This window comes from Oryctolagus cuniculus, chromosome 2 (genome assembly GCF_964237555.1).
Source record: "Oryctolagus cuniculus chromosome 2, mOryCun1.1, whole genome shotgun sequence".
Lineage (NCBI taxonomy): Eukaryota > Metazoa > Chordata > Mammalia > Lagomorpha > Leporidae > Oryctolagus > Oryctolagus cuniculus.
In genome coordinates, this window is record NC_091433.1 from 133,252,218 (window position 1) to 133,280,027 (window position 27,810).

The window sequence follows — 27,810 nt, forward strand, 5'->3', positions numbered from 1 at the left end:
TGTAGGCAGTGGCTTTGTGTGCTATGCCACAATGTTGCCCCCCCCCCCAATAAATATATTTTAAAGATTTATTTATTTATTTGAAAGGCAGAGTTACAGAGAGTGAGAGGCAGAATCAGAAAGTCTTCTGTCTCCTGGTTCATTCTTCAAATGGCTACAACAGCCATGGCTGGGCCAGACCGAAGCCAGGAAGCAGGCATCTGTGGGTGCTGGGGCTCAAGCACATGGGCCATCTTCTGCTGCTTTTCCCAGGCCATTTGCAGGGAGCTGGATCAGAAGTGAAGCAACTGTGACTCAAACCAGCGTCTGTGTGGAATGGCTTAATCTACTACATCACAGCTCCAGCCCCCAATTTTTTTTTTAAAAGGGAAAGACATAAATCAGACTATGGTAAAATGAAAGCTTTATTTTTTAGCAAAAGATGGCATTTATCATGAAAATGCAAAGCACAAAGTAGGAGATATTTACAGTGCATGACCATGTAAAAAACTATGAATTGTTAGGGGAAAAACCAATCAGATAATCACTGGAACAGGCACTTCACAAAAAATCAGTAACTAGCTGGCGTTGTGGCTCACTAGGCTAATCCTCCGCCTGCGGCACTGGCACACCGGGTTCTAGTCCTGGTGGGGCAGCCGGATTCCGTCCTGGTTGCCCCTCTTCCGGTCCAGCGCTCTGCTGTGGCCCGGGAGTGCAGTGGAGGATGGCCCAAGTGCTTGGGCCCTGCACCTGGATGGGAAACCAAGAGGAAGCCCCTGTCTCCTGGCTTCAAATCTGTGCAGCGCACCGGCGGTAGCAGCCATGTGGGGGGTGAACCAACAGAAGGAAGACCTTTCTCTCTGTCTCTCTTCTCATTGTCTAACTCTGCCTGTCAAAAAAAAAAAAAAAAAAAAAAGAAAAGAAAAAAAAATAACTAAATAGCCACTAAGTATATGTGTGTGTATATATTTGTATATATATATACATATACTTATTTATATTTATATAAATATATAAGTAATATACATAAATATACATAAGTATGTTTATATATATATAAATGTGCTCAATCTCATTAGTTGTAAATATTCAAATTTTAACCACAATGTAGGATCACTGAAATTTCACTAGAATGATTAAAGCCAGTAAGATTAAGGGCTGGCATTGTGGTGTTAACAGGTTAAGCCTCCACCTGCGATGCTGGCAAACCATGTGGGTGCGGTTCAAGACTTGGCTGCTTCACTTCTGAATCAGCTCTCTGCTAATGCACTTGGGAAAGCAGCAGAAGATGGCCCGAGTCCTTGGGCCCCTGCACCCATGTGAGAGGCTGAAAGAAGCTCTGGGCTCCTGGTTTTGGCCTGGCCCAGCCTTGACTATTGTGGCCATTTGGGGAGTGAACCAGCAGATGAAAGTGCTGTCTCTTTCTCTTTGTCTCTCTCTCTCTCTCTCAACCAGCAGATGGAAGCAGTCTTTCTCTGTGTGTGTGTGTGTATCTCCTCCTCTCTCTAACTCTGCCTTTCATATAAGTAGATAAATCTTTAAAAGATTAAGATTGGCAGTACGAGTTGTTGGTGAAGATGTGGAGCAACAGCAGCTCTTGTGCACCACTGGTGGGAACACAAGTTTATGTAACTTTGGAAAATCCCCAGGCAGAATCTGCTAACTCTGAACATCTCATACTCTTTTTTTTTTTTTTTTTAAGATTTTATTTATTTATTTGAGAGGTAGAGTTACAGACAGTGAGAGGGGGAGACAGAAATGTCTTCTGTCCTCTGGTTCACTCCCTAAGTGGCCGCAATGGTCGGAGCTGGGCCGATCTGAAGCCAAGAGCCAGGAGCTTCTTCTGGGTCTCCAACTTGGGTGCAGGGGCCCAAGCACTTGTGCCATTTTCCGCTGCTTTCCCAGGCCATAGCAGAGAGTAGGATCGGAAGAGGAGCAGCCAGGACTAGAACCGGTACCCACAGGGGATACTGGCACTGGAGGCGGATGATATCATAGCACCAGCCCCCATAGTCATACTCTTTACCCAGGAATTCACTCTCAGGTTTACTTCCAGTAGAAATAATTATGTATATGAAAAGACATTTATAAGAATCTTGATAGCTAAACTATTTGTAAAAGCTAACTCAGATGTTCGTGGGTGTTCAAGTAGATACATAAATTCTGGACATATTCATTTAATGGAATGTTATGCAGCAGTGAGATTGAAGGAACTATTGCTACACTTATCAACGTGGATGATTTTTCACAAAGTAGAAATAAAAACAGATTCAGAAGAATAAATAATGTGTGATTACCAAATAAAGTATAAAAACAGAGCTAATCAAAGGCAATAGAAATTAGTAGATTGGTTACATTTGGTTGGGACCAATGACTAGAAGATAGCACAAAGGGAGACTTTTTAGGTCCTTTTGCTCTGTTTCTTAGTTTCAGTAATAGATACAAATATAAGTTCACTTTGTGAACATTCACTAAAAGAATGGTGTGAACCTGATTTATGTATTTATCTATACTGGTATCATATTTGAATGGAAAGTTTGCCAGAAAACAAAAGAAGCCAGCATTTCTGAATCTATCTTTTCTTTTTCTCAATAAACTGAGTACATCTTAGGTAGTCATAATAATTGTTAGGCAGTTTGAAATCTTACATGCTTAAAAATTATAAGGTGTGATAAAATGTAATAAATTGTATGATTGAATTTTGGCATTTTCTCTGAAAGTAGAAAAAGTTGAAATTACAAAATTTAGCTATAGTTAGTGTTCTCTATCATAAAAGTGGTTTTAACTGTGAATTTTGTCAATGTAAAATCTAAGTGCCAAGCTATGTTATGTTTTTTCAGTGAAAACTTTTAAATATATCGCAAACACTCTGTGATCACAGGCCGACTGTGCAGGAAGATGGAGGAGATGTAATCTATAAAGGCTTTGAAGATGGCATTGTACAGCTCAAACTCCAGGGTTCTTGTACCAGCTGCCCCAGCTCTATCATTACTCTGAAAAATGGAATTCAGAACATGCTGCAGTTTTATATTCCAGAAGTAGAAGGTGTAGAACAGGTATGCCAATATTATATGACAGTTTGGATTTAATATTAAAGTAATTATTTGAAAAGAAATTCATATCCTGTCTTTTTCTTCAAGGAATAAATCTTTGTGTTACAATTTGCATTATACTTGAAGCCTCCTTATTTTAGAAGTGCCTTCTATGGGGCGGGTGCTGTGGTGTAGTGGGCTAAGCCTCCACCTGTAGCACTGGCATCCATATGGGTGCCTCCTCTTCCAATCCAGCTCTCTACTATGGCCTGGGAAAGCAGTGGAAGATGACCCAAATACTTGGGCCTCTGCACCCATGTAGGGGACCCAAAAAAGCTCCTGGATCCTGGCTTTGGATCGGCCCAACTCCGGCTGTTGCAGCCATTTGGGGAGTGAACCAGTGAATGGAAGACCTTTCTGTCTTGCCCTTTTTCTGTCTATAACTCTACCTCTCAAATAAATAAATAAATCTTTAAAAAATAAAAGTACCTTTTAGTATTAAAGAGCCTACTATGTGCCAAGCTTTTTTTATAAATATTACCTCATTTAATCTTCTAATAATAGTTCATTAAGTAAGTCATTCACATTTAAAAAAAAAAAACATTTATTTTTTTGAAAGGCAGAGAGTGACAGAGCAAGAGACAGAAATTTTTCCATCTACAGGTTCATTCCCCAAATGACGGCAACAGCCAGGCTTAACTAGGAGAGGAATTCCATGCAGGTGGCAGGTACTCGAGTACTTGAGCTATCATCTGCTGCTTCTAGGCACATTAACAGAGAGCTGAATTGGAAGTGGCATAACCAAGACTCAAACCAAGGACTCTGATAGGGTATGTGGGTGTCCAAAGCAGCAGCTTAAACCTATTGTGCCACAATGCATAAGGAAACAGACTCAGGGGATATGGCTGCTTGATTGTAAAAAATTATGAAAAGAGGATTTAGAGTCCAGCCCCATGGTATAATAGGTTAAGCCTCCATCTGTGACACTGCCATCCCATATGGGTACCAGTTCAAGTCCCGGATGTTCCACTTCCAATCCAGATCCCTGCTAGTGGCCTGGGAAAGCAGTGGAAGATGGCCCACGTGTTTGGACCCCTGGACCCACATGGGAGCCCCTGAGGAAGCTCCTGGCTTCAGCCTGGCCCAACTCTGGCTGTTGCAGCCATTTGGGGAGTGAACCAGCAGATGGAAGACCTATCTCTCCCTCCCTCATTCCACCTCCCCCACCTCTCCCTCTCTCTCCTTGTCTGTAACTCTGCCTCTCAAATAAATAAATAAGTAAATCTTTTTAAAACAAAAAAGAAAAGATGACTTAAAACATCATGCAGTTTTTTGTTTTTATTTATTTGAGAGAGAGACAGATAGGGAGAGCTCCCATCCATTGGTTTGCTCCCAGCTGCCCAAGATGGTCAGGGGGCTGAAGCTGGGACCCAGGAGTTCAATCCAGGTCTCCCACATGGGTGACAGGAACTCAACCACTTGAGCTGTTACCAGCCACCTCCTAAGGTCTACATTAACAGGAAACTGTTATCAGGAGCTGGGACTTGAGCCCCGGCATCCTGTGTCAGACATGAGTGTCCTAACTCAGGTCTTAACCACTAGGCTAAATGTCCATCTCTGTCATGTAGTTTTTTTTTTTTTAAAGATTTATTTATTTGAAAGTCAGAGTTACACAGAGAGAGGAGGAGGAGCAGAGAGAGAAAGGTCTTCCATCCGCTGGTTCGCTCCCCAATTGATCGCAATGGCTGGACCTACGCTGCTCTGAAGCCAGGAGCCAGGAGCTTTTTCTGGGTCTCCCATATGGGAGCAGAGGACCAAGGACTTGCGCCACCTTCTACTGCTTTCCCAGGCCATAGCAGAGAGCTGGATTGGAAGTGGAGCAGCTGGGCTTGAACCGGTGCCCATATGGAATGTCGGCACTGCAGGAGGCAGCTTTACCCGCTACGCCACAGTGCTGGCTCCTGCCATGTAATTTTATAGACAAATTTTAGAAGTCTTCAGTGAAAGAGTAGAAGAGCTCTATGATATAATTAAATTCTAATTGTTATTGAACATACAAGTGAGAAACTTACAGAATCGTGCTTTGTTTACAAAATCTTTTTCTTTTTGAATATTTATTTATTTGAAAGGCAGAGTTAGAGAGACAAAGACAGAGGCAGCAAGGAGCCAGAAACTTCATCTGGCTCTTACCGTGAGTGCAGGGACCCAAGGACTTGGGTTATATTCTGCTGCTTTCCCAAATGCATTCGGAAGTGGAGCAGCTGGGGCTCAAACCAGCCCCCGTATGGGATGCTGGTGCTGCAGGCAGCAGCTTTAGCTTCTATGCCACAGTGCCGGCCCCTGTTGTACAAAATCTTGCTTTTAGTACTGAGCAGGGTCTAGAGCTTTATCTACAGCACAATATCAACATTTTTTTCCTGCTTCAGCATACTAAGGAATATATCATAGCACCTTGTCAGCCTGGTTTTGAGTCCTGGCTGTATTCATGATTCCAGCCTTCTGCTAATGCATACCTTGGGAGGCAGCAGTTGTTGGCTCAAGTAATTGCATTCATTCTACCCAGAGGGTAAACCCAGGTTAAGTTCCTGGATCGTGGCTTCTACTTGGTCTGGCCCCAACTACCGGGGGCATTTGGACAGTGAACCCGCAGGTGGAAGTCCTATCTCTATCTGTCTCTGTATGCCTTTGAAATGAATGAATGAATTAATAAAATAAAATAAATATTTAAAAAAAAATCAGTTCCTTGGAACTAAATATACGTTTTTCTCCCACCTAAAACAGAAATCATGAGATGATTGTCTTTCTACTGTTTTGTCTTAGAATCAAATTCGTTTATATTTTAAAAAAATTTTTGCTCCATTATCCCCTTACAGCTTTTTTTAATTTTTATTTTTCAAAGATTTTATCTATTTGAGAGGTAAAGTTACAGAGAGAGGGAGGGACAGAGAGAAAGGTCCATCCAGGTGGCCACAATGGCCTGGGCTGAGCCAATCTGAAGCCAGGAGCCAGGAGCCTCCTCTGGGTCTCCCACATGGGTGCAGGGGCCCAAGCACTTGGACCATCTTCTACTGCTTTCCCAGGCCATAGCAGAGAGCTGTATCAGAAGAGGTGCAGCTGTGATTTTTACTGGCACCCACGTGGGATTCCAGTGCCACGGGTGGAGGCTTATTCCCCTACACCACAGTATAGACCCAATCTCCTTACAGCTTTTTAAAAAATTATATTACGTGACACTTTGGTGGATTGACAAAGGATCATTTCACTTGGCCAGGGTGGAGCAAGAAATTGGCTGTCAGATTATGAACTTGAATTGGTATTTACTTGCAGAAGGTGTGGTGAGGAAATGAAACATTCTTGAGTTTATAAAGTTCTTTCCTCTCTAAAGGAGTTGGTCTTTATTATCTGAGTAATACATTAACTCATGGAAAGATATTAATCTTTTTGGTTTTTTTTCAAGTATTCATTAATATTGTTCTTAACTGAAAGTCTTAACATTTTTTAAGATTAAAAAATGATTTTTATCTGAATAAAGCCGAAGTAATTAGTTACTATATAGTATTTTGATCTTTATTCTTTTTAGAGATTAATTTTTCTAATAAGTATTTTTATAATAATACTTTCATTTAGCTTTTCAGATGTGTTTACATAAATAAGATGCTTTTGGAAAAAAAGCTCCATTCTCTCTCAACTGAGGCACTGCCACTGGAAGCATCTTTTAAGAGAAGGAAGAGAGATCCAGGTTTTAATAAATTTGCAAATATTTAGTTTGCTTTTACATTATTGAGATACCAAGGTTGTGATTCAAGCTTTGTGTTTTTGGACTGTTCATTTATTTTTATTAGATTGCCATGCATTGTTCTGGAGTAGCGTTTTTAAACAAGTAACATGAAAATCAGAAATACAGCAATTTCTAATTCTTTTCTTAATTCTTAAGTTCTCTTCATCTTTTGGTTTTAGGTTATGGAAGATGAATCAGATGAAAAAGAAGCAAACTCACCTTAAATACCCTGGATTTTCTTTGGGCACAGAAGTTGGACTTGCTAATAATATATAATAAACCTTTATTATTAATATGTTCAGGAACTTAAGGATGAATAAAGCGTCCTTTCTTTAGAGAATGATATATAATTACTGCATGTTTGCTTTTCCTCATATGAGTTATTTATAACATCCTGAATCATCTTCTGTACACGTGGATTTTATCCAGGGATATTTTTATTTTTGCTCCTCATTTTTCATGATTCCTTCTTTGCCTAATGTGTGAAACATTTTAAAATACATTTTCCCCATATAATTTACTTTCTCATTAAATACAGAAGCAAATAGGGAGAATGCTTTTTAAATATTCTAAAATGGCTTAGCTTTTTGTGATATGTCTGAAACTTTTTTTACTGAAGTGTTCACCGTATTAAAAAAAAAAATACAATTAGGTTTAAGAGTGGGAACCGAGAAGTAGTTCCCGATGTCGTAGCACATAACTTCTCACTGAAAGATAAAAAATAATAATAGCAATGCTAAAACCCCAAGAAGTATGTTTCAGAATCTACAGAAATTCAGTTGGTTGTAAGACAATTAAATTGAAAACCATTGCATCAGCATGCTTTTAAGGCTTTACTTCATGAAACAGAGTCTCTGAAAAACAGATCAAAGGTTGTTTTAGTCCTTTTTCCATTGGTTCTTACTAACTCAGAGATCCACATTGCTTTTCCTCATGGGAGTTATTTATAACACCTGAATCATCTATGCACATGTTCTTTTTATTTAAATTAGAATTGCTTAAAAATTTAAGTTATGTTAGTTGACACTAATTTCTGAGCCATGCCAGGCATTTGGACAGTTATCTTTATACAGTCAGGATACTGCTTTTTCAAATAGCCACAATAGCAAAGTAAGCTTTTCTCATTTTTCATAGTAATGTAGAGACAGCTCTTGACAGAAAATCCCAGAAAAGGAAAGTTGAGGAAATAGCAGCGATACCCAGCTTCTCTGCAGTCCTAGTTCCAAAGACCAAGAGAGAAATGGAAACAGGAACAGCTTCAGCAGTTGTGAGTGCTGGGCATATTTTTATCCTGGGATTCATAGCGCCAGCAGTTAGGATTGGAGAATTATTTCCCTGAGCTATAATAGATTCAGACTAGACACTGGGAGTTGCTCTGCAAGGTAGATACCTTAACTTGTCCTTCAGTTAAAGCTACAGGTAATTGAGATTGTGGAAGAAATGCAATTAATGATAAGTCTTAGATATGGCCATGAAATAAGTAGCTAAGGTGAATAGAGTATTAGACTATTTGAAGAAAGGAGATCATGGGACTGAGAGGCCAAAGTTTTGGGAAGATTTTCAGCAAAAGGAAGCATCTGTGAAGAACAGCTAGGAATGGTGAGGGAAGGAGATTCTAGGCATAAGGAGCAGAATCAAAGGTGTGAAATGTATGTGAGAACTGCAAGAAGCTAAGTGTGGCTTGAGTGGAAAGTGGATGTGCTTGGTTGGAAATCGTACAGAAGTGGGGAGTGCTGCACATACTCTTGGCTGCCCATCCAGTGTATACCCTCAGTTCTTGCTGAAAGAGGCCCTCTCACTTGTCAGCTGATTGCAGGGAAGGTAGGTCCCACCTTTGTACCAGGGGCTTCGTTGTGACTTGGCTAAGCCAGTTATTCCAACTCCAATTCCCTTTGCCATTGAGTAAGTCTAGAGGGTGGAAATATGACCCAGTCCTGGCCAGTGAACTGCAAGAGATACCTGCTGGAGAGTTCTAGAAAGATTTTCTTCCTTGAGAGTTAATCTCTGGAAAGAAGGCTCTTTTCCTCCATTCCTTTTCTTCCTGCTTTGGTGTACTGCAGTGTGTGATGTCCAGAGCAATGACAGTTGATTGATAATTATGACAAAAGCCTGGCCACGAGAGCTGTAAGGAAGAAAGAAAGGGCCTGGAACCTTGAGGACTTCATTGACCTCTGAGCCAGCCCAGGATCCACTCACCTTCAGAGTTTACAGTGTGTGAGATAAATGTTTTTCTTGTTTTAGCTACTATTAGGTATTCTAAAGCTTAAAGCTGATTGCATTCTAGCAGAAACTTGTAAATCACAAAGGACTTGGTAAGTAATTTTAATGCTTTTAAATTATTATTTTTTTCATTTTTATTTTATTTGAAAGGCAGAGAAAAAGAGAGATAGAGAGACAAACATTTTATATTGGCTGTTCACACAACATCCAGGACTGGGCCAGGCTGAAGCCAGAAGCCTGAAACTCAAATGGGTCTCCTATGTAGGTGGCAGGGACCCAAGTACTTTAGCCACCATCTGCTGCCTCCCAGAGTGTGCTTTTTTTTTTTTTTTTTTTTTTTTAAGATTTATTTATTTGAAAGTCAGAGTTACACAGAGACAGGAGACGCAGAGAGAGAGAGGGAGAGATCTTCCATCCGATGGTTCACTCTCCAATTGGCTGCAATGGCCAGGGCTGCGCTGATCCGAATCCAGGAGCCAGGAGCTTCCTCTGGGTTTCCCATGTGGGTGCAGGGGCCCAAGGACTTGGGCCATCTTCTGCTGCTTTCCCAGGCCACAACAAAGAGCTGGATTGGAAGAGGAGCAGCTGGGACTAGAACTGTTGCCCATATGGGATGCCGGTGCCTCAGGCCAAGGCATTAACCCACTGCGCCACAGCACCAGAGTGTGCATTAAATACAGGCAGCTGGATCAGAAAGCTTGGGAGTCAGGACTCTGACTAGGCTCTCCAAATACAGAATGCGGGATTCCAAGATGTAACTTAATCACTACACCAAAGATCCATCCGATTTTTTTTTTTTTTTTTTAAGATTTATTTATTTTATTTGAAGTCAGAGTTACACAGAGAGAGGAGAGGGAGAGAGAGGTCTTCCATCCCATGGTTCACTCCCCAGTTGGCCACAACAGCTGGAGCTGCACTGATCCAAAGCCAGGAGCCAGGAGCGTCTTCCGGATCTCCCAAGCGGGTGCTGCAGCCCAAGGACTTGGGCCATCTTCCACTGCTTTTCCAGGCCATAGCAGAGAGCTGGATAGGAAGAGGAGCAGCCGGGGCTTGAACCGGTGCCATATGGGATGCGGGAGCTTCAGGCCAGGGCGTTAACCCGCTGCACCACAGCGCCAGCCCCGATCCATCTGATCTTACTGCTTTTTAAAAAATTGATTTATTTGGGGGGCAAAGGGAAACAGAGGTCTCCCATCACTGGTTCACTTTACTCTTGAAATATCCCAAAGGCTGAGGCTGAGCTGGGCTGAAGCTAAAAGCTAGGAACGCAATTCAAGTCTCCCATGAGGGTGGTAGGAATCAGTCATTTGAGCTATCACTGCTGCCTGCTGGGGTCTGCATTGGCAAGAGGCTGGCTCAGGAGCTAGAGCTGCGAACTGAATCCAGGTACTCTGATGTGGAACACAGGAACCTTAACTGATAGGCTACATGCGTACTCCTACTGCCTTTTTATTTTTGGCAGACTGCCAGATATCAATCTTAAACAAGTTAACATGTATTTCAATTAATTAAACCTTGTTTAATCAAAGATTACTAGTAATAGTTGGAATTTCTAAATGTTTATAATTCAGGGGCCAGTGCTGTGGCTTAGTGGCTAAAGCTGCCGCCTGCAGTGCCAGCATCCCATATGGGTGCTGGTTTGAGTCTCGGCTGCTCCACTTCCGATCCAGCTCTCTGCTATGGCCTGAGAAAGCAGTGGAGGATGGCCCAAGTCCTTGGGCCCCTGCACCCGCATGGGAAGACCTGGAGGAGGCTCCTGGCTCCTGGCATCAGATCAGCACAGCTCCTGCCGTTGCAGCCAATTGAGGAGTGAACCATCGGATGGAAGACCTCTTTCTGCCTCTCCTTGCCTTTCTGTCTCTTCTTCTCTGTGTAACCCAGACTTTCAAATAAATAAATAAATCTTTAAAAAAAATAAAAAAATTCTAATTCATTTCCAGTGTGTGATCCCAAAGAAAGAAAATAGTCATTCTAAAACAAAAATAGAAATTAACTCCCCCAAAAGATACAGAATATTTTTACAGAAAACATTCTTGAAAATGCTTTATAAATACAGGACATTTCAACATAACTTTAAAAAAAATTTATTGGGGCTGGTGTTGTAGCATAATAGTAAAGCTGGCGTCCTGTGTGGGTGCTGGTTTGAGTCCTTGCAGCTCCACCTCCTATCGAGCTCTCTGCTATGGCCTTGGAAAGCAGAATAAGATGGCCTGAGTCCTTGGGCCCCTGCACGCACATGGGAGACCTGGAGGAAGCTCCTGGCTCTTGGCTTCAGATCATCCCAGCTCCAGCCATTGTGACCATTTGGGGAGTGAACCAGCAGATAGAACACTTCTCTCTCTGCCTCTCCCTCTCTGTAACTCTGCCTTTCAAATAAATAAATAAACCTTTTAAAATCATTTATTTATTTATTTATTTAAAAGTCAGAGTTACACAGAGAGAGAGAGAGAGAGAGAGAAAGAGCTTCCGTTTGCAGGTTCACTCCCCAAATGACTGCAATGGCCAGGACTGAGCCAGGCCAAAGCTAAGAGCCAGGAACTTCATACAGGTCTCCCACATGGGTGGAGGGGCCCAAACACTTGGGCCATCTTCTGCTGTTTTTCCCAGGCCATTAACAGGGAGCTGGATTAGAAGTGGAGCAGCTGGGTCTCGAACCAGTGCTTATATGGGATGCAGATGTCGCAGGCAGTGGCTTCACCTGCTATACCACAATACCTGCCCTTTCAACAGATAATTGGAACTAAGATTAATGGTCAAGAAAAAGGCATTGGGGCAGGCATTTGGTGTAGCAGTTAATACCCTACTTGGAATATCGACATCCCATACCCGAGTGCCTGAGATTGTGTTGTGGCTCCGCTTCCAATTCCAGCTTCCTGCTAATGTGCCTCATGGGGGACAGCAATGATGACTCAAGTACTTGAGCCCCTGCCACCCACTTGGAAGCCTTGGATTGAGTTTCCTGCTCCTGGCTTTGGCCTGGCCCAGCCCTAGCTCTTGCAGGCACTTGGGGACGTACTAGTGGATGGAAGATCTGTCTGTCTCTCTGCCTTTCAAAAATAAAAATAAATATGGGGGCAGGCATTTGGCTTAGTCCTTCAGATTCTAGTTGAGATGCCCATACATGATGTTGTAATGCTTGAGTTCAAGTCCTGGCTCCACTTCTGATTCTGGCTTCCTGCTAATCTGTACCTTAGTGATGGTAGCTCAAGTGGTCAGCTCCGTGCCACCCACATAGGGGACCCAGATTGAGTTCCTGGCTCCTGGCGTTGGTGCCAGCCCAGGCCTGACTGTTGCAGGCATTTGGAAAGTGAACCAGCAAATGGGAGATCTATGTCTGTCTATCTCTTTCTGCCTCGCATGTAAATACTTTTTTTTTTTTTAACAAAAAAGAAGAAACCAAGGACTTGGAGGATTTTTCACTAAGCAAAATTTAGGATGAAGAGGCTGGGTGTGGTGCAATGGGTTGAGCTGCTGCCTACAACACAGGCACTCCATGTCAGACCACCAGTTTGAACCTGGGTGCTCTGCTTCCAATCCAGCTCCCTGTTAAAACACCTGGGAAAGCAGTGGAAGATGGCCCAAGTATCTGGGCACCTGCCACCCATGTGAGAAACCTAGATGGAGTTGCCAGCTCCCGGCTTCAGCCTGGCTCACCCCTGAATGTTGTATCCGTTTTGGGAATTGAACCAGCAGATGGAAGATCTCTGTCTCTGCCTTCCCCTCTCTGTCACTCTGCCTTAAAAAAAAAATTAGAATGAAGCCCTGCACAATGGTAAGGTTATATGGGCCAAAATATATAAAAACGGAAACTTTCATTGATCGTTCACTATATAACAAACACTCTGTTGTAGCATGTTACATTTATGAAGCCATATCCTGTGTGAGTGGTAACTGTCTCTATTTTTATAGACTGGAAGACAGAGGCACAGGGAGGAGAAATACATTTTCCATTGCCATTCAACTTAAGCGGAAAAGCTGAGAACACCAGCCTGGAATTCTGAACACAGACCTCCTTGCTGCTGTTTGTACTGCTGTGCTTTCAGGCCTAGGCCGAGTGTACCTCCTGAGCATTCCTCCCTCGGAGAGGAGAGAAGCTTCGTAGGTGCTTTCCATTGGGCAGGAGGCTCCCATCTCTTACTGAATCCAGAAGCACAGTAGGCCAAAAAAGCTGTGTGTGCACCTGTGTCCATTTTGTGTTCAGTTATGTGAAGCTGGCTACTCTCCAGTCTGGGGGGAATCTACGTGCTTTATTGGGAAACCTAGCCTTATACTCCATTTCCCCACATCAGATTTATCTGTGGTAACTCCACAGGCGTTTACAGGCCATCCAGGATGACTTCTGGGTCCACTGAAAGGAAACCTTGAAACAAGGAATTTTTCTGTCATCTTCAATTTCTAGTGACCTTTCAACTCTAGGCAGCTCTGAATGGCCCACCCCTTATCCTGGCCCTGATCATGTCTTACAGGACAGAAATAGTAGGTTAAAGATAGGGCCTGTTAATCTCATGGTTTTCAATTTGTTGACTTTCTTGGTAGTAGAATGAATTTTTAGCAGAGCCTGGAAACTGCCCCAGCTTCTACCTGCTGGGAAAACTTGGAACCGTCTGGGAGCTGCGTGCTGAGAAAGTCCTGCTTCCACCTGGAGTTATCATTTGTCCTGAGGCCTGAGGTTTCCTGTGGGACATAGAGGCCATGTTCACCTCATGTAGCACTTACCTTCTGTTTGTACCTTCGTGGTGTTCGTTCTTTTAGCAACACCTTCCCCTTTGAAAAACTGCTTCCCCTCACCGACTCTACATGGCTCTTGTGGAGCTGTCCAGTCCCTGTGCCCACCTTCTTTGCCACAGGACGGGGCATGTACCTTACTCTGGACTCCTCAGAGTCCTCGCCTAGAATATAAAGTGAGGGTAGAGGAGTGGCTTCTGCTTCTGCAGTGCCATGAAGATGTGATTCTAGAGCTGCTTCCTGGTGTAGATGTACCTAAAGCTGGCTGCAGCCCTGTCTTTTCGAGTGAATCAATGAATCCCCTTCTTCATCCAGGTAAAGTGGATTTCTATTATTTGTCAGTGAAAGCTGTGCCCTTTAGAAATTTAAAACAGGTGTAATGAATGTTGGGGAAATCAACGAAGTGTATTGATTATTGATTAATACATTAATGTATTCAGAATTTACATAGAAATAGTGCCAATAGGATATGTGTGTGTGTGATATATATGAAGGTATTTGAAAGCATTCATGGAAAATGGAGTTAAAAGGTAAGTTTATTTTGGTACAAAAATATTGAAATCCATGCATAGTTTTTCATGAAAATTTTCAAGACCCTCTCATTTGCATATGGTAGTTCCCCCTTATCCTCAATTTCCTTTTCTGCTGTTTTAGTTACTTGAAGTCTGTTGGCATCATCATGACTTACCATCCTTCTGGCATTGTCAGAAAGTCAGTAGGCCGGCGCCGCGGCTCACTAGGCTAATCCTCCGCCTAGCGGCGCCGGCACACTGGGTTCTAGTCCCGGTCGGGGCTCCGGATTCTGTCCCGGTTGCCCCTCTTCCAGGCCAGCCCTCTGCTGTGGCCAGGGAGTGCAGTGGAGGATGGCCCAGGTGCTTGGGCCCTGCACCCCATGGGAGACCAGGAAAAGCACCTGGCTCCTGGCTCCTGCCATCGGATCAGTGCGGTGCGCTGGCCGCAGCGCGCCGGCCGCGGCGGCCATTGGAGGGTGAACCAACGGCAAAAAGGAAGACCTTTCTCTCTGTCTCTCTCTCTCTCACTGTCCACTCTGCCTGTCAAAAAAAAAAGAAAAAAAAAAAAAAGAAAAAAAAAAAAAAAAGAAAGTCAGTAGTAGGGGCTGGCATATGGCACAGCTGGTTAAGCTACTGCCTGTGACAGACATCCTTTGTTGCATTTAGGTTTGAGTCCTGTCTGCTCTATTTCTGATTCAGCTCCCAGCTGCTGATATGGCTAGTAAAGCTGATGATGGTCCAAGTGCTTAGGCCCCTGACACCTGTGTGAGTTCCTGGCTTCTGACTTCAGCCTGGCCTATCTCCCGTTGTTGAGCCCTGTTTGAGCAGTGAACCAGCAGGCGGAGGATCTCTCTGTCTCTGTCTGTCTCTCTGTTGCTCTGCCTTTCAAATAAATAAATAAATCTTTTAAAAAAAGAAAGTCCTTAGTAACCCAGTACTGTCACAGTGCCTATGTCATTCATCTCACATCATCACAAGAAGGGTGAGTACAATATACAGTAAGGTATTTTGAGAAAGAGACTATATTCACAGAAGTTTTATTGCAACATATTGTTAGAATTGTTCTATTTATCATTAGTTTATTGTTAATCTTTTATTATGCCTAATTTAAAAATTAAATGTCATTAAAGGGATGGATGAATGCGAAAAATACTATACATATATATATATATATAGTGTTCAGTACTATTCACTGTTTCAAGTATGTACTGGGGGCCTTGGAACATATCCACCATATGGAGAAACTATTATACACGTGCACAACAGTTCATATATTGCAAAACAACATTTCTGTTATCAATGGACTACATATATGATTGTGGTCCTGTAAGATTAAGATTAAAATGGAATTGAAAACTACCAATTGAAAACTACACCATTGCCTAGTGGACACCTTACTTATGTGTTTATGGTGATGCTGGTATAAACAAACCTATGCTGTCAGTTGTATTCAAGTATAGCAGATGCAATTATGTACAGTACATAACACTTGATGATGGTCTGTGTTACTGGTTTATGTATTTACTTTACTTTTTAGCACCAGTTTAGAATGTAGGCCTTATTAAAAATAAAGTTTGCCATGTTACACTGGCAGCAGTCTCAGACAACATCTCTTGATTGCATCAAGAGGCCATGTCAAGTGATTGACCTACATACACCATCTAGGTTTGTGCAAGTACACTGTGCGATTTCTTCTTCACAAGGACAAAATCAGCCAGTGATACATTTCACAGAACATACTGATCATTAAGTGATGCATGACTGTGTATATTTGTATGTGTGGAGAGAGGGGGAGAGAGAGAGAAATTGATTTTAAGGAATTGGTTCATGCAACTATGGAAGCTGGTAAGTTCAAAATCTACAAGGTAGGCTATCAGACTGGAGACCCAGGGAAGAACCGCTGTTGCATGTTATGGTTCAAAGCTGAAGACCATGTCTTCTTGCTTGAGGAAGAGCAGTCTTTTGTTTTCAAGTCTTCAACTGAGTGGATGAGGCCTACTCAAATTATGAAGGGCAATCTCTCTGCTTCTCTGATTCAGCTTCCTGCTAATGCATCCTGAAAGGTAATGGATGATGGCTCAAGTGCTTGGATCCCTGAAACACCATGTGGGAGACCCGGATGGAGTCCCTGACCTCATCCTGGACCAGCCCTGGCTATTGAAGGCACTGGATGAGGAGGAGGCATTGGAGGAGGAGTAGACTAGTGGATGGAAGATCTGTCTTTCTCTTTCTCTCTCTGTCAAGTAGATGGAAATAAACATTTAAAAATCCACCAATTGAAATGTTAAGCTCATCCAAAAACACCCTCCTGGAAACAACTAGAATAATATTTGACCAAATATCTGGTCACCATGTCCCAATCAAGTTGACACATTAAAATGAACTGCCACAGTGCATAAAGTCAGCTTTCATTACCAATTTCCCTTTAAAAAAAAAAACACATTTATTTATTTATTTGAAAGGGGGAGAGAGAGAGTGAGCATGCATAATCTACTATCTTCTGATTTACTCCTCAAATGCCTGCAATGGCCTAGGCAAGGCCTGCCCAAAGCCAGCAACCAGGAACTCCCTCCTGATGTCCCATATTGGTGGCAAGGACCCGAGTACTTGAACTATCATTTACTGCCTTCCCAGGTGCATTAGCAGGAAACTGTGTTGGAAGCAGAGCAGCCAGAACTCTGATCTGGGATCCTGATGCCATAAGCAGCAGTTGTGCCACACCATCAGCCTCACCACATCAGCGTGCTCAATTCCACATGCATTTGTATTTCCCCTTTCCCCAGGCAGTCTGTTCAGGTCTGCCCTTCTCCTGATTTCAGACTGTCTTAATCTCATCCCCAACAAAACTCCCATTTCCCAGTGACCTTTTCATAATTGCTATCCAAATGAAAAGTAATCCTATAAATAGTTTATAGTATTAATTAAACTATTAACTCAAAAGTGCTAATAGTTGATAATGACTTAATGAAGTCATTATCATGAAGTCATGGGAGAATTTTCTGCCTTAAATATACAGATAGATTTTTCTGCCAAGGGCCATGTGGATATTAATAACATCATTCATGGGCTGTACAACATTATCAACTTAAAAATTAGCCTGCTGTATATTTATTGAATTTTGAGTCCCACCTGCAGTTGCCTTAGCAGGGCCAGACCAAATGGGTTCATGGACCAGGTGTTCATGGTCCAGGTGTTCAACACCCATGGTAGGCAATGGGTAGGTAGGGAGTGGAAATAATTTTTGACAAGATAACTTTCTTGTTCTCTTACAGTCCCATTTCCTAAATGGCTATCTAGTCTACAATAATCAAGCCCCAACCATTCACCTGGTTCCCTGTTTAATGTTTCTTTTCAAAAAGGCCAAATACAGGAGTATAGAAGTCTGAGATGATACTCTGCTTTCAGGAATTCTCAGTAGGTGATTATAGCTGGACCCTAAGATTCTGGAAGAGAGTGATGGGAGATGCTGTTGACCAAACTGGCAGGAGATCCTGAATGACAGTGGTGCATGCCGGGAAGTCTGGGCTTCATCTTGCAGGTGAAGGATACCCACTGAATTTCAAGCAGAAAGAAACTGGAGCAAATTTGTATTTTTGAAAGATTATTTTGGGCCGGCGCTGCGGCTCACTAGGCTAATCCTCCGCCTAGCGGCGCCGGCACACCGGGTTCTAGTCCCGGTCGGGGCGCCGGATTCTGTCCCGGTTGCCCTTCTTCCAGGCCCGCTCTCTTCTGTGGCCAGGGAGTGCAGTGGAGGATGGCCCAAGTGCTTGGACCCTGCACCTCATGGGAGACCAGGAAAAGCACCTGGCTCCTGGCTCCTGCCACCGGATCAGCGCGGTGCGCCGGCCGCAGCGCGCCTCCGCGGCGGCCATTGGAGGGTGAACCAACGGCAAAGGAAGACCTTTCTCTCTGTCTATCTCTCTCACTATCCACTCTGCCTGTCACAAAAAAAAAAAAAAAAAAAAAAAAAAAAAAAAAAAAAAAAGATTATTTTGGTGTGAAGGTGTATAGCATGAATTGGAGTGGTGGTGGAACCACAGGGTTTCACTCAGAGAGAGTGATTGATGCCTTCTATTGTTGTCTTCATTTCTTCCTTCTCATAGGCCTTAGGGACTTGACCTATTTCTTTTTCCTTTGCTTGCCAGGATCTTCTCTGTTGGGGTATATTTATCCACAAAACACCCTAAAAACCAGGGCATACATACATACCCTAAGTTCTCATATTTTTACTATTTAAAAAATTACTTATTTGAAAGGCAGATATATATATATGCATATATATATTTGATATATTTCATATATGAAAGACAGAGATTTTCCTCCAGATGATTCCTCTTCAAATGCTAGGAACAGCAGAGCTGGGGCAGGCCAAAGCCAGGATCCTGAAATTCAATCTAGCTCTCCTAAATGGCTGGCAAGGATTCAAGCAGGCCATCACATGTTGCCTCCCAAAGTGTGTATTAACAAGAAACTGGAGCTTGGAATCAGAACAGGGACTCAAATCCAAACACCCCAATTTGGGATGTGGGCATCTAAAGTGGTGTCTTAACTGCTGCGACAAATGCCTGTCCCCTCCTCCCGCCCCTGTATTATTTTTTTTTATTTTTTTATTTTTTATTTTTATTTTTTGACAGGCAGAGTGGACAGTGAGAGAGAGAGACAGAGAGAAAGGTCTTCCTTTGCCATTGGTTCACCCTCCAATGGCCGCTGAGGCTGGCGCGCTGCAGCTGGCGCACTGCACTGATCTGATGGCAGGAGCCAGGTACTTATCCTGGTCTCCCATGGGGTGCAGGGCCCAAGTACTTGGGCCATCCTCCACTGCACTCCCTGGCCACAGCAGAGAGCTGGCCTGGAAGAGGGGCAACCGGGAGAGAATCCAGCGCCCTGACCAGGACTAGAACCCGGTGTGCCGGCGCCGCAAGGCGGAGGATTAGCCTCGTGAGCTGCGGCGCTGGCCTTCATTTCTTTAGAAATGGCAACTGGAACCCTGCTGGACTTTAGGCCTTCAGGTTGCAAGGCAAGGTGGGTGCTAAGAGCTTTCTGAACTGACCGGACTAAACCTCTGAACAGGGAAGTAGATGACATAAGGAGATGATGAATGATACTCCCTTCCCATCATTACTGTTTTTTTCCCCCTTTTGTTTAATATAGTTCAAAACTTTTTGATCAGAGGGGAAAATTCTTTCAAATGGGCTCATGAAAAATAGAATTAAAAGATGAATTGATTTTCGTGCCAACAAATGTTGAAATCCATGCATATGAGGGATTTTCAAAAAGTACATGGAAATGCATATTGTGGGGCTGGTGTTGTGGCATAGCGGGTAAGGCCGCCTGCCTCCTGCAGTACTGGCATCCCATATGGGCGCCAGTTCGAGTCCTGGCTGCTCCACTTCTGATCCAGCTCTCTGCTATGACCTGGGAAAGCAGTAGAATATGACCCAAGTCCTGGGGCACCTGCACCATGTGGGAGACCCGGAAGAAGCTCCTGGCTCCTGGCTTCAGATCGGCACAGCTCCAGCCGTTGCAGCAAATTGAGGATGGAAGACCTCTTTCTCTCTGCCTCTCCTTCCCTCTCTGTCTCTCCTTCTCTGTGTAATCCTGACTTTCAAATACATAAATAAATATTTTAAAAATGCATATTATGAGAAACCTTATGCATGAATTTCAAAATTTATTGCACTGAAATGAACTTTTAATTCTATTTTCCTATGAACTTCTTTAAGTATTCTTGCATTTCCTCAGATGTTCAAATTAGACCCAGATGCCTCCTTTGCTTTGCAGATCAGTTATTTATTTATTTTTTTTTCCTGCAGGCTTTATTCCTGAAGGTTTCATTTAAGACAGAGCTCTGTGTAGACGGTGGTCAGACAAACAAAGTTCTTCCATATTAGTTCTTGACTGGCACATGGTTACAAAGGGTTCTTTGTTGTGGTGGGTTAATCAGGTTGCTCAAGGCTGGGTTGGGAAAATACTAGCCTTTACAGTTTCTTCCTCCCAAGTGGTGCATAAGAACCTTCCAAAATAGCTGTAGAATGGAGGTGGGTAAGACAGATTGATAGTCACTGTAATGGAGTAGCAGGCAGAAAGGGAGAGCGAAGGCTTCAGCAGATTATTATAGTTGGAGCATAAGAACGTTGGTGGAACTGCTGGCATTTTCTCTGTGGCATCGACAGATGTGCTGCCAGTGCACAAAGGTATTGCTTATGCATTGGAATTTTACTTCAACTCCTTGGCAATATCATTGAAGTTCTACCTGAACCTCTTAGGTGATGGCTCTTGGGCTAAGATGTACTCACAAAGGCTTTCGTTTCTTTTCTTTTTTTAAAAAAAAGATTTATTTATTTATTTGAAAGAGTTACACAGAGAGACAGAGAGAGAAACAAATTGAGATCTTCTATCTGCTAGTTCACCCCCCTGATGGCTGCAGGGGCTGGGGCTGGGGCTGGGCCAGACAGAAGCCAGGAGCCAGGAATTTCTTCTTGATCTCCCATGTAGGTGGCAGAGGCCCAAGCACTTGGGCCATCTTCTGCTGCTTCTCCTCGGTCATTACAGGGCTCTGGATCAGAAGTGGAGCAGCCGGGACACAACCGTTCCAATAAGGGATGCTGCTGTTGCAGGCAGAGGCTTTACCAGCTACACCACATTGCTGACCCTCTTTTCTTTCTTAAAAAAATTATTTAGGTTCATTTTTTAAAAAAAGATTTATTTGTTTATTTACTTGAACATCAGAGTTACACACAGAGAGAAGGAAAGGCAGAGAGAGAGAGAAGAGAGAGAGAGGGATCTTCCATCCACTGGTCCACTCCCCAACTGGCTGCAACAGCCAGAACTGAGCCAATCTGAAGCCAGGAGCCAGGAGCTTCTTCCGGGTCTCCCACACAGGTGCAGGGGCCCAAGGACTTGGGCCATCTTCTACTGCTTTCCCAGGCCATAGCAGAGAGCTGGATTGGAAGTGGAGTAGCTGGGACTCAAACCAGCATCCATATGGGATGCTGGCACTGCAAAAGGCAGCTTTACCTGCTACGTCACAGCGCTGGCCTGTTTCATTTTATTTGAAAGGCAAAGAAATAGGCTGGTGTTGTGGCACAGTGGGTCAAGCTGCTGCCTATGACACTGACATATAAATCCATATAAGTCCCAGATTGCCCTACTTCTGATTCAGCTCCCTGTACTGCTTTCCTGGGGAAGCAGTGGAAGATGGTCCAAATATTTTGGCCCCTGCCACCCTTGTGGGAGACCCAGATGGAATTCCAGGCTCCTGGCTTCAGCTTTGCCCACCCCTGGCAGTTGTGGCAATTTTAGAAGTGAACCAGGAGATGGAAGATCTGTTTCTCTCTGAAACTGCCTTTCAAAAAAGTAAATCAGAGAGAGAGAGAGAGAGAAAGAGAGAAACGAGCTTCCAGGCCAGAACTCCATCAAGGTCTCATCACCTGCTGCTTCCCAGGGTACACATTAGCAGAAAGACTGGATTAAGGCTTTACTTCTTCAAATTAAAAAATGTATTGCTCTATGTTTGGCATAGAAGTTGAATGCCCACATCCCATTTTAGAGTGCATGGGTTTGAGTCCTGGATCTGCTTCTGTCTTTGGCTTCCTGCTGATTTCATACCCTTTGAGGCAGCAGACAATGGCTCATTGGAGACCCTGATTAGGTTATGGGCTCCTGGCTTTGGCCCGGCTCTGCCCTTGACATTGAGGGTATTTGTTGAGTGAAACAGCAGATGAAAATCTCTCCCTCTGCCTTTCAAATAGATAAAAATAAATTTTAAAAAATGTATTGCCTAATAACAAACAGCTCACTGTTTAACTTTGCTCAGAGTCATCTAGGTTCCTGTATAAGAGCTTGAAATATCAAAGGGCTTTTCGGTGAGAAATACGTTTGATAGTTAAAGGTGAAATTTTTAGGCTTTCTAAAACAAGTGGTAAAAAAGGCAATTTTTTCCCCCAAGAAAAACTCTTAAGTCCTTTGCTCACTCCATTATGTAACCAGTCAGAGGTCAATTCTGCCGATACAGGGCTTTTTCAGTCACTGAATATGTTTTGACACCTGACTTTGTGCTAGGGTTTGTGTTGGGCATCCAAAGACTTCTTCTAGCCTCAAGAAACTTATAATCTAGTAGAGAAATAGTTTTTTTTTTTTTTTTTTTTTTTTTTTTTTTTTGACAGGCAGAGTGGACAGAGAGAGGGAGACAGAGAGAAAGGTCTTCCTTTTGCCGTTGGTTCACTCTCCAATGGCCGCTGCGGCCAGCGCATCGCGCTGATCCAAAGCCAGGAGCCAGGTGCCTATCCTGGTCTCCCATGGGGTACAGGGCCCAAGCACTTGGGCCATCCTCCACTGCACTCCTGGGCCATAGCAGAGAGCTGGCCTGGAAGAGGGGCAACCGGGACAGAATCCGGTGCCCCGACCGGGACTAGAACCCGGTGTGCTGGCGCTGCAGGTGGAGGATTAGCCTAGTGAGCCGCAGCGCCGGCCAGAGAAATAGTTTTAAAACTCACAAAATGTCAAAGCATATTGATTGGAATGGGGCAGCGCAATAAAAAAGTTTAATGCATGTCTCTAAATCTGCCCCTGGTGGAGACTTAAAGTTTTCCAGAAGAGGCAGCATTTATTTTTTTTTTTTAAAGACTTATTTATTTGAAAGGCAGAGTTACAGGTCTCCCAAGTCGGTGGCAGTGGGCCATCTTTGGCTGCTTTTCCTCGCGTATTGGCAGGATTGGACGTGCCGGCCCCATACAATGTTAAGGCTTGGAATGTCGGCCCAGTTGAGGAGCCGCCTGGTCCTTGTTGGAGTGGACACAGCTGCAAGGTGGTGCAGTACAGCGCTAGTCTAAGACCAGATACCTAAAGAAGGGTCACAGCTCCAGGATTTCTGTGCGCCATGTAAGAGGTTTTTTTTTTTTTTTTTTTTTTTTTTTTTAATTTATTTATTGGATAGGCAGAGTTACAGAAAGGGAGAGACAGAGCGAGATCTTCCACTCACTTGTTCACTTCCCAGATGGCCGCAGAGACGGGGTCTGGAGCAGGCAGAAGCCAGGTGCTTCTTTCGGGCCTCCCACGTGGATGGGTGCAGGGGCCCGAGGACTTGGGCCATTTTGGCTGCTTTCCCAAACGCATTAGCAAGGAGCTGGATCGGAAGTGGAGCAGCCAGGCCTCCAACAGGTGTCCATATGGGATGGCGAGGCCACTGGTGGCAGCTTAACCCGCTATGCCACAGTCCCGGCATGTAAGCGTTTTAGTCTAGTGCAGAGTTGCTGATAGGGCTCTGATAACCATCTACATTAGACTAATGATGCCATTGAAATCTTCCTTAAGGAAACAGGCAGGTAATACATGCTGGGAAACATCATCCCTCTCTAATCACGTCTGTTTTGGCAGCGGTGGTGCATTAATTCAGAGAATTAATCGTTCATGAGTCACGCGCAAGACTGTCAAAGTTGGGCAATTCCTAGTCCTCTGGGGCCATCAGTTTCCCGAGCCCAGGGGCAGGGTTGGAAGCCTCGCATTCCTTCCCTCCCCGTCCTTGGGAACCCTGGGGTTAGGAAGGCGACGGTGGGGGTGGGGACGGGTGCGGAGGGCCCTGGGAGGCCAGGCACATTACCTAGGGCTTAGGAGCGAATGGGCTGCCCCTAGCCAGAAAGACTGGCCGAGCCTGCAGGGCGCTGAGCCGTCGAGAATCTGCGCACCTCCCTCCCCCACCTCACGCAATTCTTCGCAGTCTTTGCTCAGCCGTCTTTCTCTATTCCACCCTGACTTGATCCCCCCCGCCCCGCCCCAGGATCTCCTCCGGGGGGGCCGGAGCTTGATAACATTTCCATCCTCCTCTTTCCCTCACTCCCTGTCAGGCTTAGAGTTCCGTTCTCCCGCACCGTCCGGTCCCTCCCACGGCTCGCCCCAGAGCGGGCGGCTCCAGGAACCTGAGGCGGATGCAGGCAGCCACGAGTCGCTGCCACGTCTCCGCCGCCAGCCGTCCAGCGCCTGCGTGGACCTGAGGGGCGGGGCGGCATTGGGAGGCGGGACCTACGCGTGAGCGGCGCCGACGCGGCCCAATGGGGCGTGCCGGCGGCGGCGCGGTGCGCGCCGAGGGGCGGGGCCCGGCGGCGGTTGCTGGCCGAACCCGGGAGGTGGAGAAGCCTGTCGCTGCTTCGGCCGTCGCATCCCCCAGGGAGTCGTGTCGCCGTTGCCCCGGCCCCCGAGCCCACGATCGCCCCCGGAGCTCGTGTCTGTGTGCCTCACCCCGCCAGCAGCTCGTCTCTTGCCTTGCGGACCGCGCCTCTTCCATCATGTGCGGTAAGGGGGCCGCGGGCGGGGGGCGTGTTGCGGGGCGGTGCTGGGGTGCGGTGTGGACGCCGCTGAGGCCCGAGGCGCCCGCGGCGAGCGGGGTGTGGAGAGTGTGAAGTCTGCGTGATGGGCAGGGGGTCGTCCTGCGGCGCTTGCGGGTGCTGGCCGCGGAAGGGGGTGGCTCCGAGGAGGGCACCTGAGAGAAGGGCGGGCCCTGGAGGGAGTGGGAGCGCCCAGGGGGCGCCTTGGGCGGAGAAGAAACCCGGGGGGGGGGGCGAGAGATGCCAGTATTGAAGGAGGGGGGGAGGGCTGAAGCTACTGAGGCACGCAGGGGGTGCCTTCAGCCCTGCGCCAGGTGAGTTAGGCAACCTGTGGAACATCGGGCCAAGTCTCTTGAACTTACCTTGCATTCTTCTAGGATTTACTCTTCAGTATACGTGCATGTATTTAGTGCTTTCTCTGGGCTCAGACTGAAGCTAGAGCTAGTACAGTAACGTTATACAGAAGCTTACTTCCTGTCACCCCACCCCCCCCCCCCCCCCCGCCAGAAACCATTGCTGATCAATATCTTGGTGAATGGGCTTAGACCTGGTCCTTTGGTGAAAAAGGCCGGAAAATGCCCTTGGTGCTAGATCCTACATCGCCAATCACTTGCCTGTGCACCCTTTAAAAATGCTATGAAAAATGTTAATCATTTGTCACTTGCATGTGCCACCATTTAAAATATTAGCTATGAAAAATTTAACAAATGTCTTTCATGAAACAGTTAAAAAAATAGGTCCTTTTATTCCCTGTTTTGAGGGTTAGTCGTTTTATTGTTACCTGGAAGTGTTAGTAAAAGGGATTTTGAGTATTATGTCTGGTATGATTGATGGACTCAAAATTGGAATTAACTTGGCCATTGTCAAGAAAGAGAATTGTATTCTAACTTTTCTAATTGAAGTTCACAACTGACTCTACCCCTGGAAAAATGAGCACTTTTTAAAGGGCAGTGGGATTGTGGTGGAGTTCAGGCTGTTTGGAAGCTAATTTGCAGCCTCTTGCGTGAAGGAACTGAGAGCAGGAGGTAAATTGTACTCATTGGTGTACATTTTTCCCGTGTTTAACTTTATGCTCATTTCAGCTTCTGAAAATGAGGAGCTGGTTTAAATTTAGATTAGATAAAAAAAAAACCCACATAAAAACAGAAACACCTATAAATAGCTTACTGAAATTATTAGAGGAGAGCTGACTTCAGAATCTATTACTTTTCCTATGTCTAGTTAGTAGAATGGTTCCACAAAGCACATAATTTATTTTATTGCTGTGAAATACTGAATTTGCAAACCAGTTAATCCTGGGTGTGCTTTATTTGGTAACTAGCTGTTCCTAAATGATGAGGTATGTGCCTAGTCAAGTACCTGACATTCTTGTTGCAGTTCATTTCCTCATCTCGTCCAGGAAAAAGGGGAGTCAAAGTACTGTAACTTTAAAAAAAAAGAATCAGATCCGATTTCAAAAAGGAACACACAAGGATGAGACTTTTAGGGTAGAGACCAAATGTTGGGAGTTTTCCCTTAGTCAATATAGCATATCCATTCCAGAGGGTATTTTTTTTTTATTTAAAAATGTATTTATTTGAAGGGCAGAGAGCGAGCGAGAGTAAGAGTGAGAGAGCGAGGGAGAGAGAATCTCCTGTGTACTGGTTCGCTCCCCAAATGGCTGCAACAGCCAGGATCTTCATCTGGTTCTCCCCCATGGGTTCAGGGGCCCAAGGACTTGGGCCAGCCATCTTCTGCTGCCTTCCCAGGAATATTAGCAGGAAGCTGGATTGGAAGTGGAGGACTGGGACTTTAATTGGCACTCATGTGGAATGCCGGCATCCCAGGCAGTGGCTTAACCCACTGCACCACAATGCTGGCTCCACTCCACAGAATTTTATTGCTAAAGAAACAGGTTATAGGGGCTGGCTCTGTGGAGTAGTAGGTTAAACCTCCGCCTGCGGTGCTGGCATCCCATCTGGGCACCTGTTTGAGTCCTGGCTTTTCCACTTCTGATCCAGCTCCCTGCTAATGTGCCTGGAGAGGCAGTTGAAGATGGCCCAAGTTGTTGTGGGAGACCAGAAGAAACTGCTGGCTGCTGGCTTCGGATCAGCTTAACTTTTGCCATTGAGGCCATCTGGGTAGTGAGCCAGCAAATAGGAGAGCTCTCTCTCTGTCTCTCCTTCTCTCTCTGTAACTCTGCCTCTCAAATAAATAAATAAATCTTTAAAAAAAAAAAAAACCATGTTATAGAATATAAATTTTAAAAAGCCCAGTATTTGAGGCATTTCTGAGATCCTATTTTTAATCCAGACTGGACTTTTGGATGATTCCAAGAATGGTGATCATAATTTATTTCCTCTCTAATGTAATGTAAACTCTGGAGGATAGCAGTTGAGAAGGTGACTTTATCCTTGTTACTTTTTTCCCACATCATAATAATTGAAATAACATTTCTAGGTAGAGAAATGGAGTGGGCATGAAATTAAATGGAAAAATTTAAAGATTTACCTCCTGATTACCTTCTGCCAGTCATTTTCCTAAAAGATTATTTTGTTTGAACATTGCAAAATGTTGAAGCAGAGAATGAGGACTAAAGTTACTGTGATGTGTTGTGTGTGTTTTTTTTTTTTTTTTTTTTTTTTTAGATTTAAAAGCAAGATTTATTAGAGTCAAAGACCTCCAGCCTGAGTGGCATGGAATGGGGCTTCCAAGAGAGGAACAAACCCGAAGTGGTCTTTGGCAATCAAATTTTTAAGCACAATTTTGATTGACATTCAGTTATAAGGCAGAGACAAAACCCAACAAAAGACCTGATTTATAATTCTTTTTTTTTTTTTTTTTTTTTTTTTTGACAGGCAGAGTGGACAGTGAGAGAGAGAGAGAGAGACAGAGAGAAAGGTCTTCCTTTTGCCGTTGGTTTACCCTCCAATGGCCGCCGCTGCAGCCGGCGCACCGCGCTGATCCGATGGCAGGAGCCAGGAGCCAGGTGCTTTTTCCTGGTCTCCCATGGGGTGCAGGGCCCAAGCACCTGGGCCATCCTCCACTGCACTCCCTGGCCACAGCAGAGGGCTGGCCTGGAAGAGGGGCAACCGGGACAGAATCCGGCGCCCCGACCGGGACTAGAACCCGGTGTGCCGGCACCGCTAGGCGGAGGATTAGCCTATTGAGCTACGGCGCCGGCCTGATTTATAATTCTTTATCCTATTTGGCTTGCTCATGATAAAACAAAAAAACCATTCAGAAGGGTGGGATAGGTAACGTGT

General features: G+C 44.6%; 2 protein-coding genes across 9 annotated transcripts in view; both read left to right on the forward strand.

Moving 5' to 3' along the window:
* Window positions 1-7,139, forward strand: part of NFU1 (NFU1 iron-sulfur cluster scaffold) — a 42,588-nt gene extending 35,449 nt beyond the window's left edge. For all 7 annotated transcript variants that reach the window (XM_002709823.5, XM_070069011.1, XM_070069012.1 and 4 more), the window contains 2 exons: window positions 2,861-3,035; window positions 6,969-7,139. In XM_002709823.5, coding sequence (XP_002709869.1) covers window positions 2,861-3,035; window positions 6,969-7,013 — 220 coding nt within the window. In that variant the 3' untranslated portion in view covers window positions 7,014-7,139. The remainder of the gene's footprint in view (window positions 1-2,860; window positions 3,036-6,968) is intronic.
* Window positions 7,140-24,277: 17,138 nt separating this feature from the next.
* GFPT1 (glutamine--fructose-6-phosphate transaminase 1) overlaps window positions 24,278-27,810 on the forward strand; it is a 75,254-nt gene continuing 71,721 nt past the window's right edge. For both annotated transcript variants that reach the window (XM_070069025.1, XM_070069024.1), the window contains exon 1: window positions 24,278-24,533. In XM_070069025.1, coding sequence (XP_069925126.1) covers window positions 24,293-24,533 — 241 coding nt within the window. In that variant the 5' untranslated portion in view covers window positions 24,278-24,292. The remainder of the gene's footprint in view (window positions 24,534-27,810) is intronic.